This window comes from Ipomoea nil, unplaced genomic scaffold, assembly GCF_001879475.1.
Source record: "Ipomoea nil cultivar Tokyo-kokei standard unplaced genomic scaffold, Asagao_1.1 scaffold0482, whole genome shotgun sequence".
Lineage (NCBI taxonomy): Eukaryota > Viridiplantae > Streptophyta > Magnoliopsida > Solanales > Convolvulaceae > Ipomoea > Ipomoea nil.
The window spans coordinates 1,840,923-1,852,294 of record NW_017616910.1 but is presented as its reverse complement, the minus strand read 5'-3'; the positions used below and the strand labels follow the sequence as shown (position 1 = coordinate 1,852,294).

Below are 11,372 nucleotides of genomic sequence, written 5' to 3'. Positions count from 1 at the left end.
TCCTTTATTTCCCCAACTGAGTACTATATAGAATCTACCGAAACATGATAAAGTGGTGAGACAGAGGTTTCGTACAATGCCTTGAAATATATAGGAGTATGAGCTTATTTGGTAAAAAATTGGTCTATAGGTCAATTTTATAATCGTTATGCTGCATTCGTGTGCACCATGCATGGTGCACATACGGATGCAAAAACGATATTGTTTTGACTAAAAACGCGCGTTTTACTTAAAAAATAAAAATTCAGTTTCAATTCCCCTCAACAGCATTATGTTGTTCATTCATTCTGGATTTTTAGTTCATAGATTCTGAATTTTTAGTTCATTGATTCTGGATTTTTAGTTCATTGATTCTGGATATTTAGACGGAACTCGAATCTGATTTTTTTTCATTCATGCTGGATATTTAGTTCATTCATTATGGATATTTAGTTCATTCATTATGGATTTTTAGTTCATTCATTATAGATTTTTAGTTCATTGATTCTGGATTTTTAGTTCATTATTCTGCACAACATAATGCTGTTGCCAAGAATCGAAATTAAATTTGTTTTTAAGTGGGACGCGCGTTTTTATTCAAAACGACGTCGTTTTTGCATCCGTGTGCACCATGCATGGTGCAAACGGATGCACAACATAATTTGTCTCAATTTTAGCTTATTTGACCACTATTAATTGTTTTATTTTGTTAAAATATCAATATAAATGTTTGGTTAATTAACTTTTTGTAACTCCAAAAGACTAAAATTCAAAAAGTTACTCGAAACAACTTTTTCAATTAACTTTTTGAGTAAAGAAATTATACTAAATACTTTTCTACAATCAGCTAATGCTATAAACTATTTATACCCTCTAATTAACACAATCAGTTAACAGCTATCACCTAACCGCTATGGCCTAAGTCTTTTGCCTAGTTCTATCCATCTCCTTCTGAATTTTGATGGAACCTCAAACTAAAATGACCAAAAACACCCTCTTTTTTCCTTCCACGCGACTACGAGAGGGGCAATTCAAGTAAATAAAAAAAAACACACGAGAGGCCATGATATCAGCACTAAAATCACAATTTAAAAAAATATTTGACGGATAAAGATATAAGATTGGTGAGATTTTTGTGAATATTAGGGACTAGATTTCATTGACCGCCATTGATTCATCGTAATTTATATTTTCACTATCTTATTGAATGGGATTCACACTATTTTTCATTCAAAAGATTGAATCCTTAATTCTGGTAGAGCATTTCGCACTAAAATTTTTATATCATCATTTATTGTAATTTATGCTTTCACTATCTTGTTGAGCGAGATTCATACTATTTTTCTTCCAAAAGATTGAATCTTCAACTCTAAGACTCTCACACCTCGGCCTGACAGAATATTTTGCACTAGAGTTTTTATACCGTCATTAATTCATCGTAATTTATGTTTTCACTATCTTGTTGAGCGGGATTCATACTATTTTTCTTTCAAAATATTGAATTTCCAACTCTAAGACTTTCACACCTTGGTTTAACAGAATATTTTGTACTAGAGTTTTATACCGTCATTAATTCATCATAATTTATGCTTTTACTATCTTGTTAAACGGGATACATATTATTCTATCAAGTTGGGGTGCGGGTGTTATGGGGCTAGGGAAGGAAAAAAAAAAGATTTTTAATTTAAGAGTTAATTACTGAAATGGTCATTTGACTATAGCGAAATTACCAATTTGGTTCTTGACTATTTTTTTAATCAATTAAGTGCATCAACTTTAAAAACTTAACCAATTTGGTCCTTGATTATTTTTTAATCAATTAAGTGCCTCAACTTTAAAAACTTAACCAATTTGGTCCTCCGTTTGTTTGACCATTAGTCAATTATTAACTTGGGACCAAATTGGTAATTTCGCTATAATCAAGGGACCATTTTGGTAATTAACTTTAGGGGTGGACAATTCGGTTTAGTTTTTTCAAATTGAACTGTACCAAACCGAACCGAACTAATTTGGTTCGGTAATATACCAAACAACTGAACGGTATGGGATTCTTGTATACCGAACGGTTCGATAAAAAATCAATCCAAATTGTTCAGTAAAAAATTGAAATGAACCGAATACCATTTGATTTTTTTTTAAATATAATAATAATAATAATAAATAAATAAATAAATAAATAAATAAATAAATAAATAAGTAATTCCAAGTCCCTTACTGCTTGCTCCGCCGTTCATCTCATATTCTCACGGGGTATCTCTCGTTATGATTTGTTATCAAAAGTTATATATTATGTGTTATGGTGTTTACATAGTCCATATCCAAAGTCTAATACTCCGTATATAACAAAATAGCAATCTAAAGTTCAAACGGTATTCGGTTCGGTTCGGTTTCTACCGAACAAATTCAGTTCGATTCGAGTTTTTACTGAACCGTTCGGTATATAAGAATCTATTACCATTCGGTTGTTCAGTATATTATCGAATCTAACTAGCTTGGTACAGTTCGGTTCGAGAAAACTTAATCGAATTGCCCACCCTTAAAATTAATTACCAAAATAGTCCATTGACTATAGCAAAATATCAATTTGGTCCCAAGTTAACGGTTGATTAACGGTCAAACAAATAGAGAACCAAATTAATTAAAAATTTTAAAGTTGAAGGACTTAATTGGTCAAAAAAATAATCAAGGACCAAGTTGATAATTTTGCTATAGTTAAGGGACATTTTGGTAATTAACTCTTAATTTAATTGCCCTTAAAATAGAGTAGTAGCGTTAAAGCGGTCCCTTTTCTTCCTTCTTTCATTCTGGTCGGAGCGAATAGTCTTTCAACTCTCTGGAACACGGGAATTAGGGTTTATTCACGGTGTGAAGACACACATTCGCAACCGCGTACGGTCGCCGGAGTTATTTCGAATTCTCCTCCGCACTTTATTCGCTGCTTCGAGAACGTATTCAATTGGATTGGAGCGACACCGGAGCGGGCGGGAGGGAGATAGGGAGAGGAATTCCGTGTTTCGCGGAGGCGAATTGTCCCCGGCGGATCTCTCACTGCAATCGAGTAAGCTTGTTTTCGTTTAGTGATTTGGATATCTCTGTGTTTCTGTCTCCAGTTCGGGAGTTGTTTGCTGTTCTGAATTTCGAGATCAAGCAGTTTCGAGGGCCGAGTAATGTGTGGAAAATGTGGAATGAAGGGGAGGTTTTGTGGGTTGATTGTGAATATGGTTAGCTCGAGGATTTTGCTCATGGAATTAGAGTAGTTTACGTGTAAAACGAAAATCGTCTGCTTTTAGTGTACTGGATATTCAAAGGCCAGAAACTGCTCCTTAGGCTTGAACGTAGATTCTTCACCTAAAAAATTCAATTTTTGACACGCATTTCAAACTAATTTTTAGAATCTAATTAGTGGATCATTCGGTTGATTCCAAACTAATTTTTAGAATCTAATTAGTGGATCATTCGGTTGATTTGGCTATTCAGTCTTGTGCTTTCGTAATCTTTTTAGCCAGAATGCTCTTCTCTATACCAATTTCTGACATTATTTTGGTAAAGATTGTAGCTTTTAAGTAACACAGACATGATTTTTATACTAGCTGCAATACGGCATCACATGATGCCACAATAACTTCTAGTTATTGTAACTTTGACATGTCTGTTGATACATGCCCAATATTTCAGCAAAGAGGTGATTTTCTTTGCCCCAAAGGGAAAAGGATGCCTCTTAAATAACTCTTATGGCACTTTTTCTTGAATTGTGAAGATCACTTGTTAATGTAGCATTATTTTAATTTTTTGTTTTGATTTTGGTTGTAGATGGTGGTGTGTTCTTCCACTACATCCTGAGATTGATATCATTGCTTGGATAAACTCAACTTTTGCTGTTTGTATCGATCAATACAATACCTGGCAATTGTGTTCTGCTGACATATTTGATGCAAATAGATGGATCCAGAAAACAGAAAGTTTGGAAGAGGTAAGTTATTAAAACCTTTTGTTTTTTCATAGTTTAGAGTTTATTTTATTTTGTTGTGAAATGAGTTTTGTGGGACTGCAAGACTTTTTTTTATTTTTTATTTTTTTTTATTTTTTAAATAGTTTTTATTTCATTATGATATTAGTGTTGCAAGGGTTCCTTCATGCAGAAATGAGGTTTAAAGTATATTAACTGCATTTGAATTGGAGCTTCTTGTGGAATATTCTTTGAAACTGAGCTATTCCATCTTCTGCTTGTATTCTGCTTTTTAGAGCCTTTAGTTTGATACCTGAAGTCAACTTGGTTCTGTGAAAATATCAGGTCCCAGAGAACTTACAGGTGCTGTTGATCTTATTAGTCAGTTCAAGTTGTTGCCTCATCATGAGTATTTCTGCAAGAGGCAACTTCCACTATCAATTTCAGATACACACTATCTGCACAATGTGGTTGGAGACACAGAAATTAGGAAAGGTGAAGGAATGCAATTGGATCAGCTTATTGAGGATGCTTCCTTTTCAAGAGAGATGAATGCATCAATAAAGCCATTTGATCTAGATGTTCTGGGAGAAGCTTTTCAACTGAGGGAAACATCTCCAATTGATCTGCCCTCTGTAAGAATTTGGCTGATGTGTTTTTGTGATAGTTCTTTTGGAAATAATGTTCCCCTCTTCCCTCTTAGATTTGCTGTGGTTCTATCAACCTGTCTGCTTTGACATTGTATCATTTGTGTGTGTCATTAAAGAATTACTGATTATCTTTGGTTTTGTTTTTTTAGTCTGAAAAGGGTATCCCAACTATGGTGGGGAAATCTAAGAGTGAGTCCAAAGACAAGGAGAAGAAGCATAAAAAGCACAAGGACAAGGACAAAGATAAGGACAAGGATAAAGATAAAGAACATAAGAAGCACAAACATCGTCACAAGGATCGAAGTAAAGACAAGGATAAAGATAAAAAGAAAGATAAAAGTGGCCATCATGATTCTGGTGCCGAGCATTCAAAGAAGCATCATGAGAAGGTCTGATAAAATATTCTAATTTCATCTTCTTTTCCTTGAAAAGCTTTAAGCTCTGTAACCCAATTTTTAAATGCTCTAGATACTATGTGGGTAAGCATGTTGCTATGATTTAATTCTGGGAATTATATCCACTGGTGTTGAAAAAAAGTTATTTTATGCTATCAACTTGTGATACTGTCCAAAGAAAAAAAGCATATAAGGATAAAAGTTTTGATTTCCTTGGTGACATTTTGCTTGCTCATTTAAAATGTAAGATCCACTTGACTTTTAATGCAATTCATTATGGGTTATCTTTTTTAGTTTAAGTTTAGGAATTCCATCTGAAGATGATTTATGGATATTAACTTTAGCTTCTTAAAGATATTTCAGTCTCTTGAATTAGATGAATTTTACTACTGCTTGGTATGTTTTAAAATTATTTACAGTCAATGTTATTAGGATATTATATTATTTACCTACTTCAAGCTACAGATGGTTGAGTAGAACTTTCCTCTTTGAGTTGATTGTACACTCTGTGGCTTGAAATATCTCAGTATAGTGGTTGATAGGTACTGAGCTCACTACAGCCCAGAAAGGACCCTATCTTCAAAGTTTGAGTTGAAGTTGCGTTTCTCTTTAATTGATTCAACAGCTGATTTGTATTTTTTTAATTACTCCAGAAAAGGAAGCATGATGGAGAGGAAGATATCAATGATCACAAGCACAAGAAAAGCAAGGTAACCTGGACAAGAATAAATTCTTTTAGTTTTTGTACCTTATTGTTATCCTAATATCCTGAATTTTGTATCGTGAGCTTATGCATATAGTTTTTTTTAAATATATTTTTTACTTCCATGATCTACTGTTTATTTATTTATTTTTATTGCCTTTTACGGAGTATTTTATATTTTATTTTAAAAACTAATTATGTTGTCCTATTATGCACTGATATTCTGCAGCACAAGAGCTCAAAAATTGATGAAATGGGTGCAATAAAGGTAGCAGGCTAACAAGCAGCATGACTGGTGTCCAATGTTTTTTGTCCTCAGATTTTGCAGTTGAGAATATGAAGGGAACCTTCTACTAACTATTATGAAATTTTTCTGAGGTATGCAATTGCCTGCCTGTTGATTCCCACTAATTGAAGTTTCCATGTGTGTTCTTTACAATTGCATGCCTGATGACAATATAGCTTTGAGGGAATTGGGTTTGAGTAATCAGATGAATATTAGTGTTGAATCTTTTTCTATTCTTTCTTTTACTGAAATACATGAAGGTAAAACATCCAAAAGTTAAATTTTAAAAGGACCAAACTTTTGTCAAACATTAAACAAAGAAAGCTACATCTCTGGTCCAAGAGTGATGCCTTGTCTTGTTGTACCTATATGGGGTTTTCACCTTCAGAGTTCCCATAGTAATGCCCTTTTTTGTAATTCCAATGCCTTTAATGTATGATCATGGAATTCTACTCTGATTATTAGATATGCACATAAAGGGAAAACATACAAATTATATCCTCAAACTCTCAAAGTATATAATTTTAGCAATTCAACATCAATATGTGCTTACTACTTTTCAAAGTCGACATTCCAGATTATTGCATGGCACATTGACACTTGTATTGAAACTATGTCAAGCCTGCCTATTTCTTGTTTGCTATCTTTCTGACTTGGGATTCTTTTGTGTGGATAGTTTTTGTCAGTTGCAACTGTTTGAAATGAATTCTTACTTATAAGACATGCGTTTGTGCTGCAGAATAGTGTATGGGCTAATGAAAGATTGCTGATAACGTGAACTGTCCTGTTGAAGTAGATTAACGGAGTTTCAACCTGTGGAAACAAACCATGCATCATGGAATATGGTCCCTTCATATGGCACTCGTGACAGATTGTTTTTCATCTGTTATCCTCCTCGCTTAATCTAATCTAAAGGCTTACTATTAGGCGAACCAATTGGAGCTATTGGGTAGAAGGCAGAGGATGAGATGACTATGAGTCTCTATATGTCATTTATTATTTTCCATTAAGGTTGAGAATCTGGTTTCTGATCTTCAATTTGTAGATATTTATTAGGTTTCTTTTTCATTTTTGGGGTGGGGGATTTGTTTCTAGTATGGGTTCTCACATGTACTCCTATAGGACTATGATTGTTGCAACAGATGTTCTTGTTGTACATACTTCTAGAAAGAAATCAAAATGATGCCATTGTTTCTTATGCCAAATCTTGGAGAATGTTCTGCTTGGAGCTTTAATGAGCCCAAATCTTAGGTGGACCTGTGTTAACATTGTAAAGTGGACTTGAGTCTAAATGTTCATAATTTACATATTAAATGTTCATACTTTATCTTTTTAAAATTCACAATTTGTATACCATATGAACAAAGAATGTTAATATATATGTAATTGATTACCTTATTTTGTATTTACAAGTTCTTTTTAAATACTGTAGTTATACAATATTAACAGATTAGGATTTTATGATTTGATGGCTTTAACAACTGTTTAGGATTAGGGTTCACCTTACAAGGTGGATCTTGATCCATTTTATAAGGTTATCCTTATCCCGGTAAATCTCCCTCACTTTAAAATCATTAAATTTGTAATTTTTTTTATATTCCTGTAAATTTTTTGTACTTTTAGGTCCCACTTTTGTATTAGATTATTATAAATATAATAATAATAATAAAAAAAGTATGGCCGAGCAAATTTGCTGATAGCAAATTTGCTATCCAAGCTGACCAGCAAAAAGAAAATTTAATTTTTTATGCCACATCATTTAGCAAATAGAGATGATGACAACCTAATAAGTTGCAAATTATATTGTGGGCTAGGTTCACCATGCTTATTGTGGATTGAGTTCAAAAATGAAAAAAAAAAAAAGAATTCTCTCTTTCTTCGATTATTCACCACCTACTCAGAAATTACTCTCCCAAAAGAAATTAAATCATCTATCGAACTATCCGACTCTCTTCCTTTAATTTACGGCTTTACGACATCACCCTAATGAAGCTCTATTATACAAAACTCAATCATATACATGTACAACTATATCAATACATCAGAAACATTCGATATGCATTTGACATAAAAAAACACATCTACTTATTTATTTTTATTTTCGATGAATTGTGCCAAAATAGTGGAATGTAGCTAGTTGATTTAGAGTTTTGCTAACAAGTGTTGTTACTAAGATTATCTTTAATTTAATTTTTCATTTTGCACATGTGCATAGTATTAAAATATGATATGGTCACCTAATTCTGATTTCTACTGAATAATGAACAAATACAAATATACAATAATGTTAATATTTATGTTTGATCTAAGTAGGTGTTATGTCAGTGCAGTGTTGGATAGTAATCCGATCCTGACACAACGCAAATATTATTGCAAATGGTGTAGGTTGTTATAGGGTAATAATAAGTGGAGTCTATATTGGTCAACAAAGTTGCTATTTTTTTATTATAATGTTCACAATATATGATCATGACTGTCATGATTCACCCCCATTTTGTTAATCTTTTTTAACACCAAAAAGGGTTTTGGTACCCATCACTTCACACCAGGGCTCACACAAGAAAATAAAACGTTTAGTAGTGGGCGTTTGGTTAGAGAGAGGAAATTACGTGAGAAATGAATTATAATTTTATGGGAGATGAATTAGTGAAAATAAAGTGGGAATTTAAATTCCAGTGTTTGATTTACAAGAATAGAATTACTGGAAATTTCAATTCTGATATACATGGGAATTGAAAGGGAATAAGTAGTATAAAGTCCAAAATGTCCATTGTTATTGTCAGTCATTAATTTTAGGTTAAAAAAGGAAGGGATAATTTTGACTTATCACTGTAAAGGATAGACTAAATGTCGGATGGCCTGAAAGAGTGATCGAGTGAGTGAGACATAATTTTCGTACTTATATTTAACTCTTGTCATTAATACATTTTCGGTCGAGCTCGTCCCCCATGTTGCGCTCATTCTAGTGTGATTTACTGATCATGTATGGTTTGCATGCCATAGCATTATGCTGGAGTAACTAGGTTTATCTAGTGCACACTCTCAGATAATGACTACAGATTTTCAACCACTACTACACTGAAACTGAAGTGAGATTTATTTAATTTAGTGTATACCTTCGGATAGTGGTTAGGGATTTTCAACCACTTGAAACAGCAATTTAAAATTTGTGGTAAGAATTTTTTTTTTTTCAGGATTAATGCATTTTTTTCGACCACTTTTAATGAGAAGTTGGAAATTTCAATAACTTGAAATGGTAATGAAAATGTTGAAAATTTTGTCAATCTCTGTATTTTTTTATATTGGTAAAGAAAAAAAAGTAATTGAAAATTAATGTTACGTGATTTACTTTACACTTTTCATTTTTCATGCATGGAAGAGAATAAAATAAGAATGTGAGAGAGAGAGAAAAGAGCACAAAAAAGAAGAGAATAAGAAGAAAAGGGAAGAAATAGGCGTTGGCCAAAAGCTGCAACGACGCAACGTAAACTCGAACAGACATCATTATAAGCATCATCGAAATAGCAGCTAGCCACATAAGATGGTGATAGAGTGGATAAAGTAGTATAATTCTTATATAGAAGATTTGTAAGTTATTATATTATATATAAGTAGAGTTTATTCTGTTTATAGACTCATATAAAGGTTGCGGTCACTTAAGACTCGTTTCTAGCAGTATGGTGAGTGTTTTTTTTGAAGGTCAACCAATGGGTTGTATTCATAGATAAGCTGAAATAGCGTCTGGTGGGATATCATCCCAATACATAGCTGTGTCATAATGAAAAGCCGAAGCTGCTAAACTATGTGCTAAATAATTCTGCGATCTAGGAATAAAATGAACATGACAATATGTAAATGTAGTAATATGGTTCCTGCATCCATCAAGCGCATAGCCAATATACGATCTTGCTAATTGATATGGTGGCGTTAAATATTTATGTAACGTCTGACAATCCGTTAATAGTTCAACCGATTGTACTCCACGATCATGTAACCAAGATAGGGCCTCCTTGCAGGCATATGCCTCTGCCATTATAGGGGAGTAGCAGTGTGGCAATGGCGCGGCAAATGCTGAGATAAAGTGTCCGTCTCCTCCTATAAGCACCGCACCTACCGTCGCTATGTCGGAACCACCGTGGTAAGCTGCGTCCACGTTGCATTTGCTGTGTTGGTGATGAGGACCCAGCTGGTGCGGTTGCTGCCGTATGGCAGTAGGGGCTACTGCTCCTTGGGGCGCAACAACAGTAGGCGGGGCAGCAGCAGCGTGGACTTGGCGCCATGCAGTGACAGCTACACGGACCGTAGCCAACATCCTCCTCGGGTGAGTTACACAAGCATTCCGTATCGCTTCGTTCCGGGTTCTCCATAGATAATATAATATTGCAGCTGCGTAGAGAATTCCATCAAAGTCTAGAATATTCAACAATTCATCAAACCACACATAAAAAATATTTGTCATAGTGCTCGGTAATGGTAGGTTAGATTGTGCCCAAATGGTTTTTGTATAGTCACACAAAACCAATGCATGCATAACATCCTCATTTTCCACACCACACACAGCACACACCGGACTAACATTCACCCTTTTAGTACGCAAGTTGATGGTAGTGGGGAGGATATCACTTATGGCTTTCCATAAAAAAGTCATCCACTTGGGTGGTATTTTTTGCTTCCATAAGGTGAGCCATTTATTAAACCCCATATTCATATTGTTGCCATAATTTCCCACAATATGCCTGTACCCATTCTTAACAGAGTAGCAACCATTAGAGTCCCCATGCCAATACCACAGATCTTCATATTCCTGAGAGACCGGTATCTTAACAATCCGGGTCACATCACCAGGTTCAAAAATATCAGTAAGCAAATATAAGTAGCATGGTGAGTGTTTGGTTTCACAAAAGTAGGAGTGTCAATGCGCAAATTATTATGTGGACTAGGGTACACCTTTACTCGAGTTTAAATATTTACAATTTACTTTTTAAAAATTAACAATTTGTATACTACGAAAATACAATGCTAACATATATATGTAATTGATTACCTTATTTTTGTATTCACAAATTCTTTTCAAATATTGTAGTCACACAATATTAACAAATTATAGTTAGATAACCATATATTATATTCACAAATTCACAACTACAACTGTTATGCGTTTTGACTTAGAAACACAATATATATATTCTAGAAGTTCACAATTTCAATATTAAAAATACACAATTTATACGTCGTTTAGGACCAGGATCCACCTTGCAAGGTGGACCCTGGTCCATAGTATAACAACTCGCGTCGATGGGAGTTGGCCAATCATTATTGCATGGACCATGGTCCACATTGTGTAGACCATAAATAAAAAGTACATTTTTAATATACTAAGGGTACATTATTTATGTACATAAGGTACATTTTT

The 11,372-nt window shown here is 33.9% G+C and overlaps 1 protein-coding gene across 4 annotated transcripts; it reads left to right on the top strand.

Annotated features, from left to right (window-relative positions):
- Nucleotides 1-2,760: 2,760 nt before the first annotated feature.
- On the top strand, nt 2,761-7,164 carry LOC109173875 (mediator of RNA polymerase II transcription subunit 19a-like). Of its 4 annotated transcripts, none has more exons than XR_002052975.1 (7): nt 2,761-3,037; nt 3,790-3,949; nt 4,271-4,560; nt 4,725-4,964; nt 5,624-5,680; nt 5,903-6,051; nt 6,756-7,164. XR_002052975.1 is itself a non-coding variant. In XM_019323214.1 (6 exons), the coding sequence occupies exons 2-6, from the start codon at nt 3,919-3,921 to the stop codon at nt 5,951-5,953; spliced, it is 669 nt and encodes a 222-aa protein (XP_019178759.1). In that variant the 5' UTR covers nt 2,761-3,037; nt 3,790-3,918; the 3' UTR covers nt 5,954-6,282. The 4 variants fall into 4 exon arrangements, 1 of the variants encoding a protein (XP_019178759.1); XR_002052974.1 differs by having other exon boundaries at nt 6,704-7,164; XR_002052973.1 differs by having other exon boundaries at nt 2,762-3,037; nt 6,699-7,164.
- The last annotated feature ends 4,208 nt before the right edge of the window (nt 7,165-11,372 follow it).

Bases quoted from the DNA above. Each gene is read 5' to 3' on its own strand.
- LOC109173875 (XM_019323214.1), top strand. From the start codon at position 3,919: ATGGATCCAGAAAACAGAAAGTTTGGAAGAG. The intron at 3,950-4,270 runs GTAAGTTATTAA...TGAAAATATCAG, and splicing joins AAACAGAAAGTTTGGAAGAG to GTCCCAGAGAACTTACAGGT. The intron at 5,681-5,902 runs GTAACCTGGACA...GATATTCTGCAG, and splicing joins ACAAGCACAAGAAAAGCAAG to CACAAGAGCTCAAAAATTGA.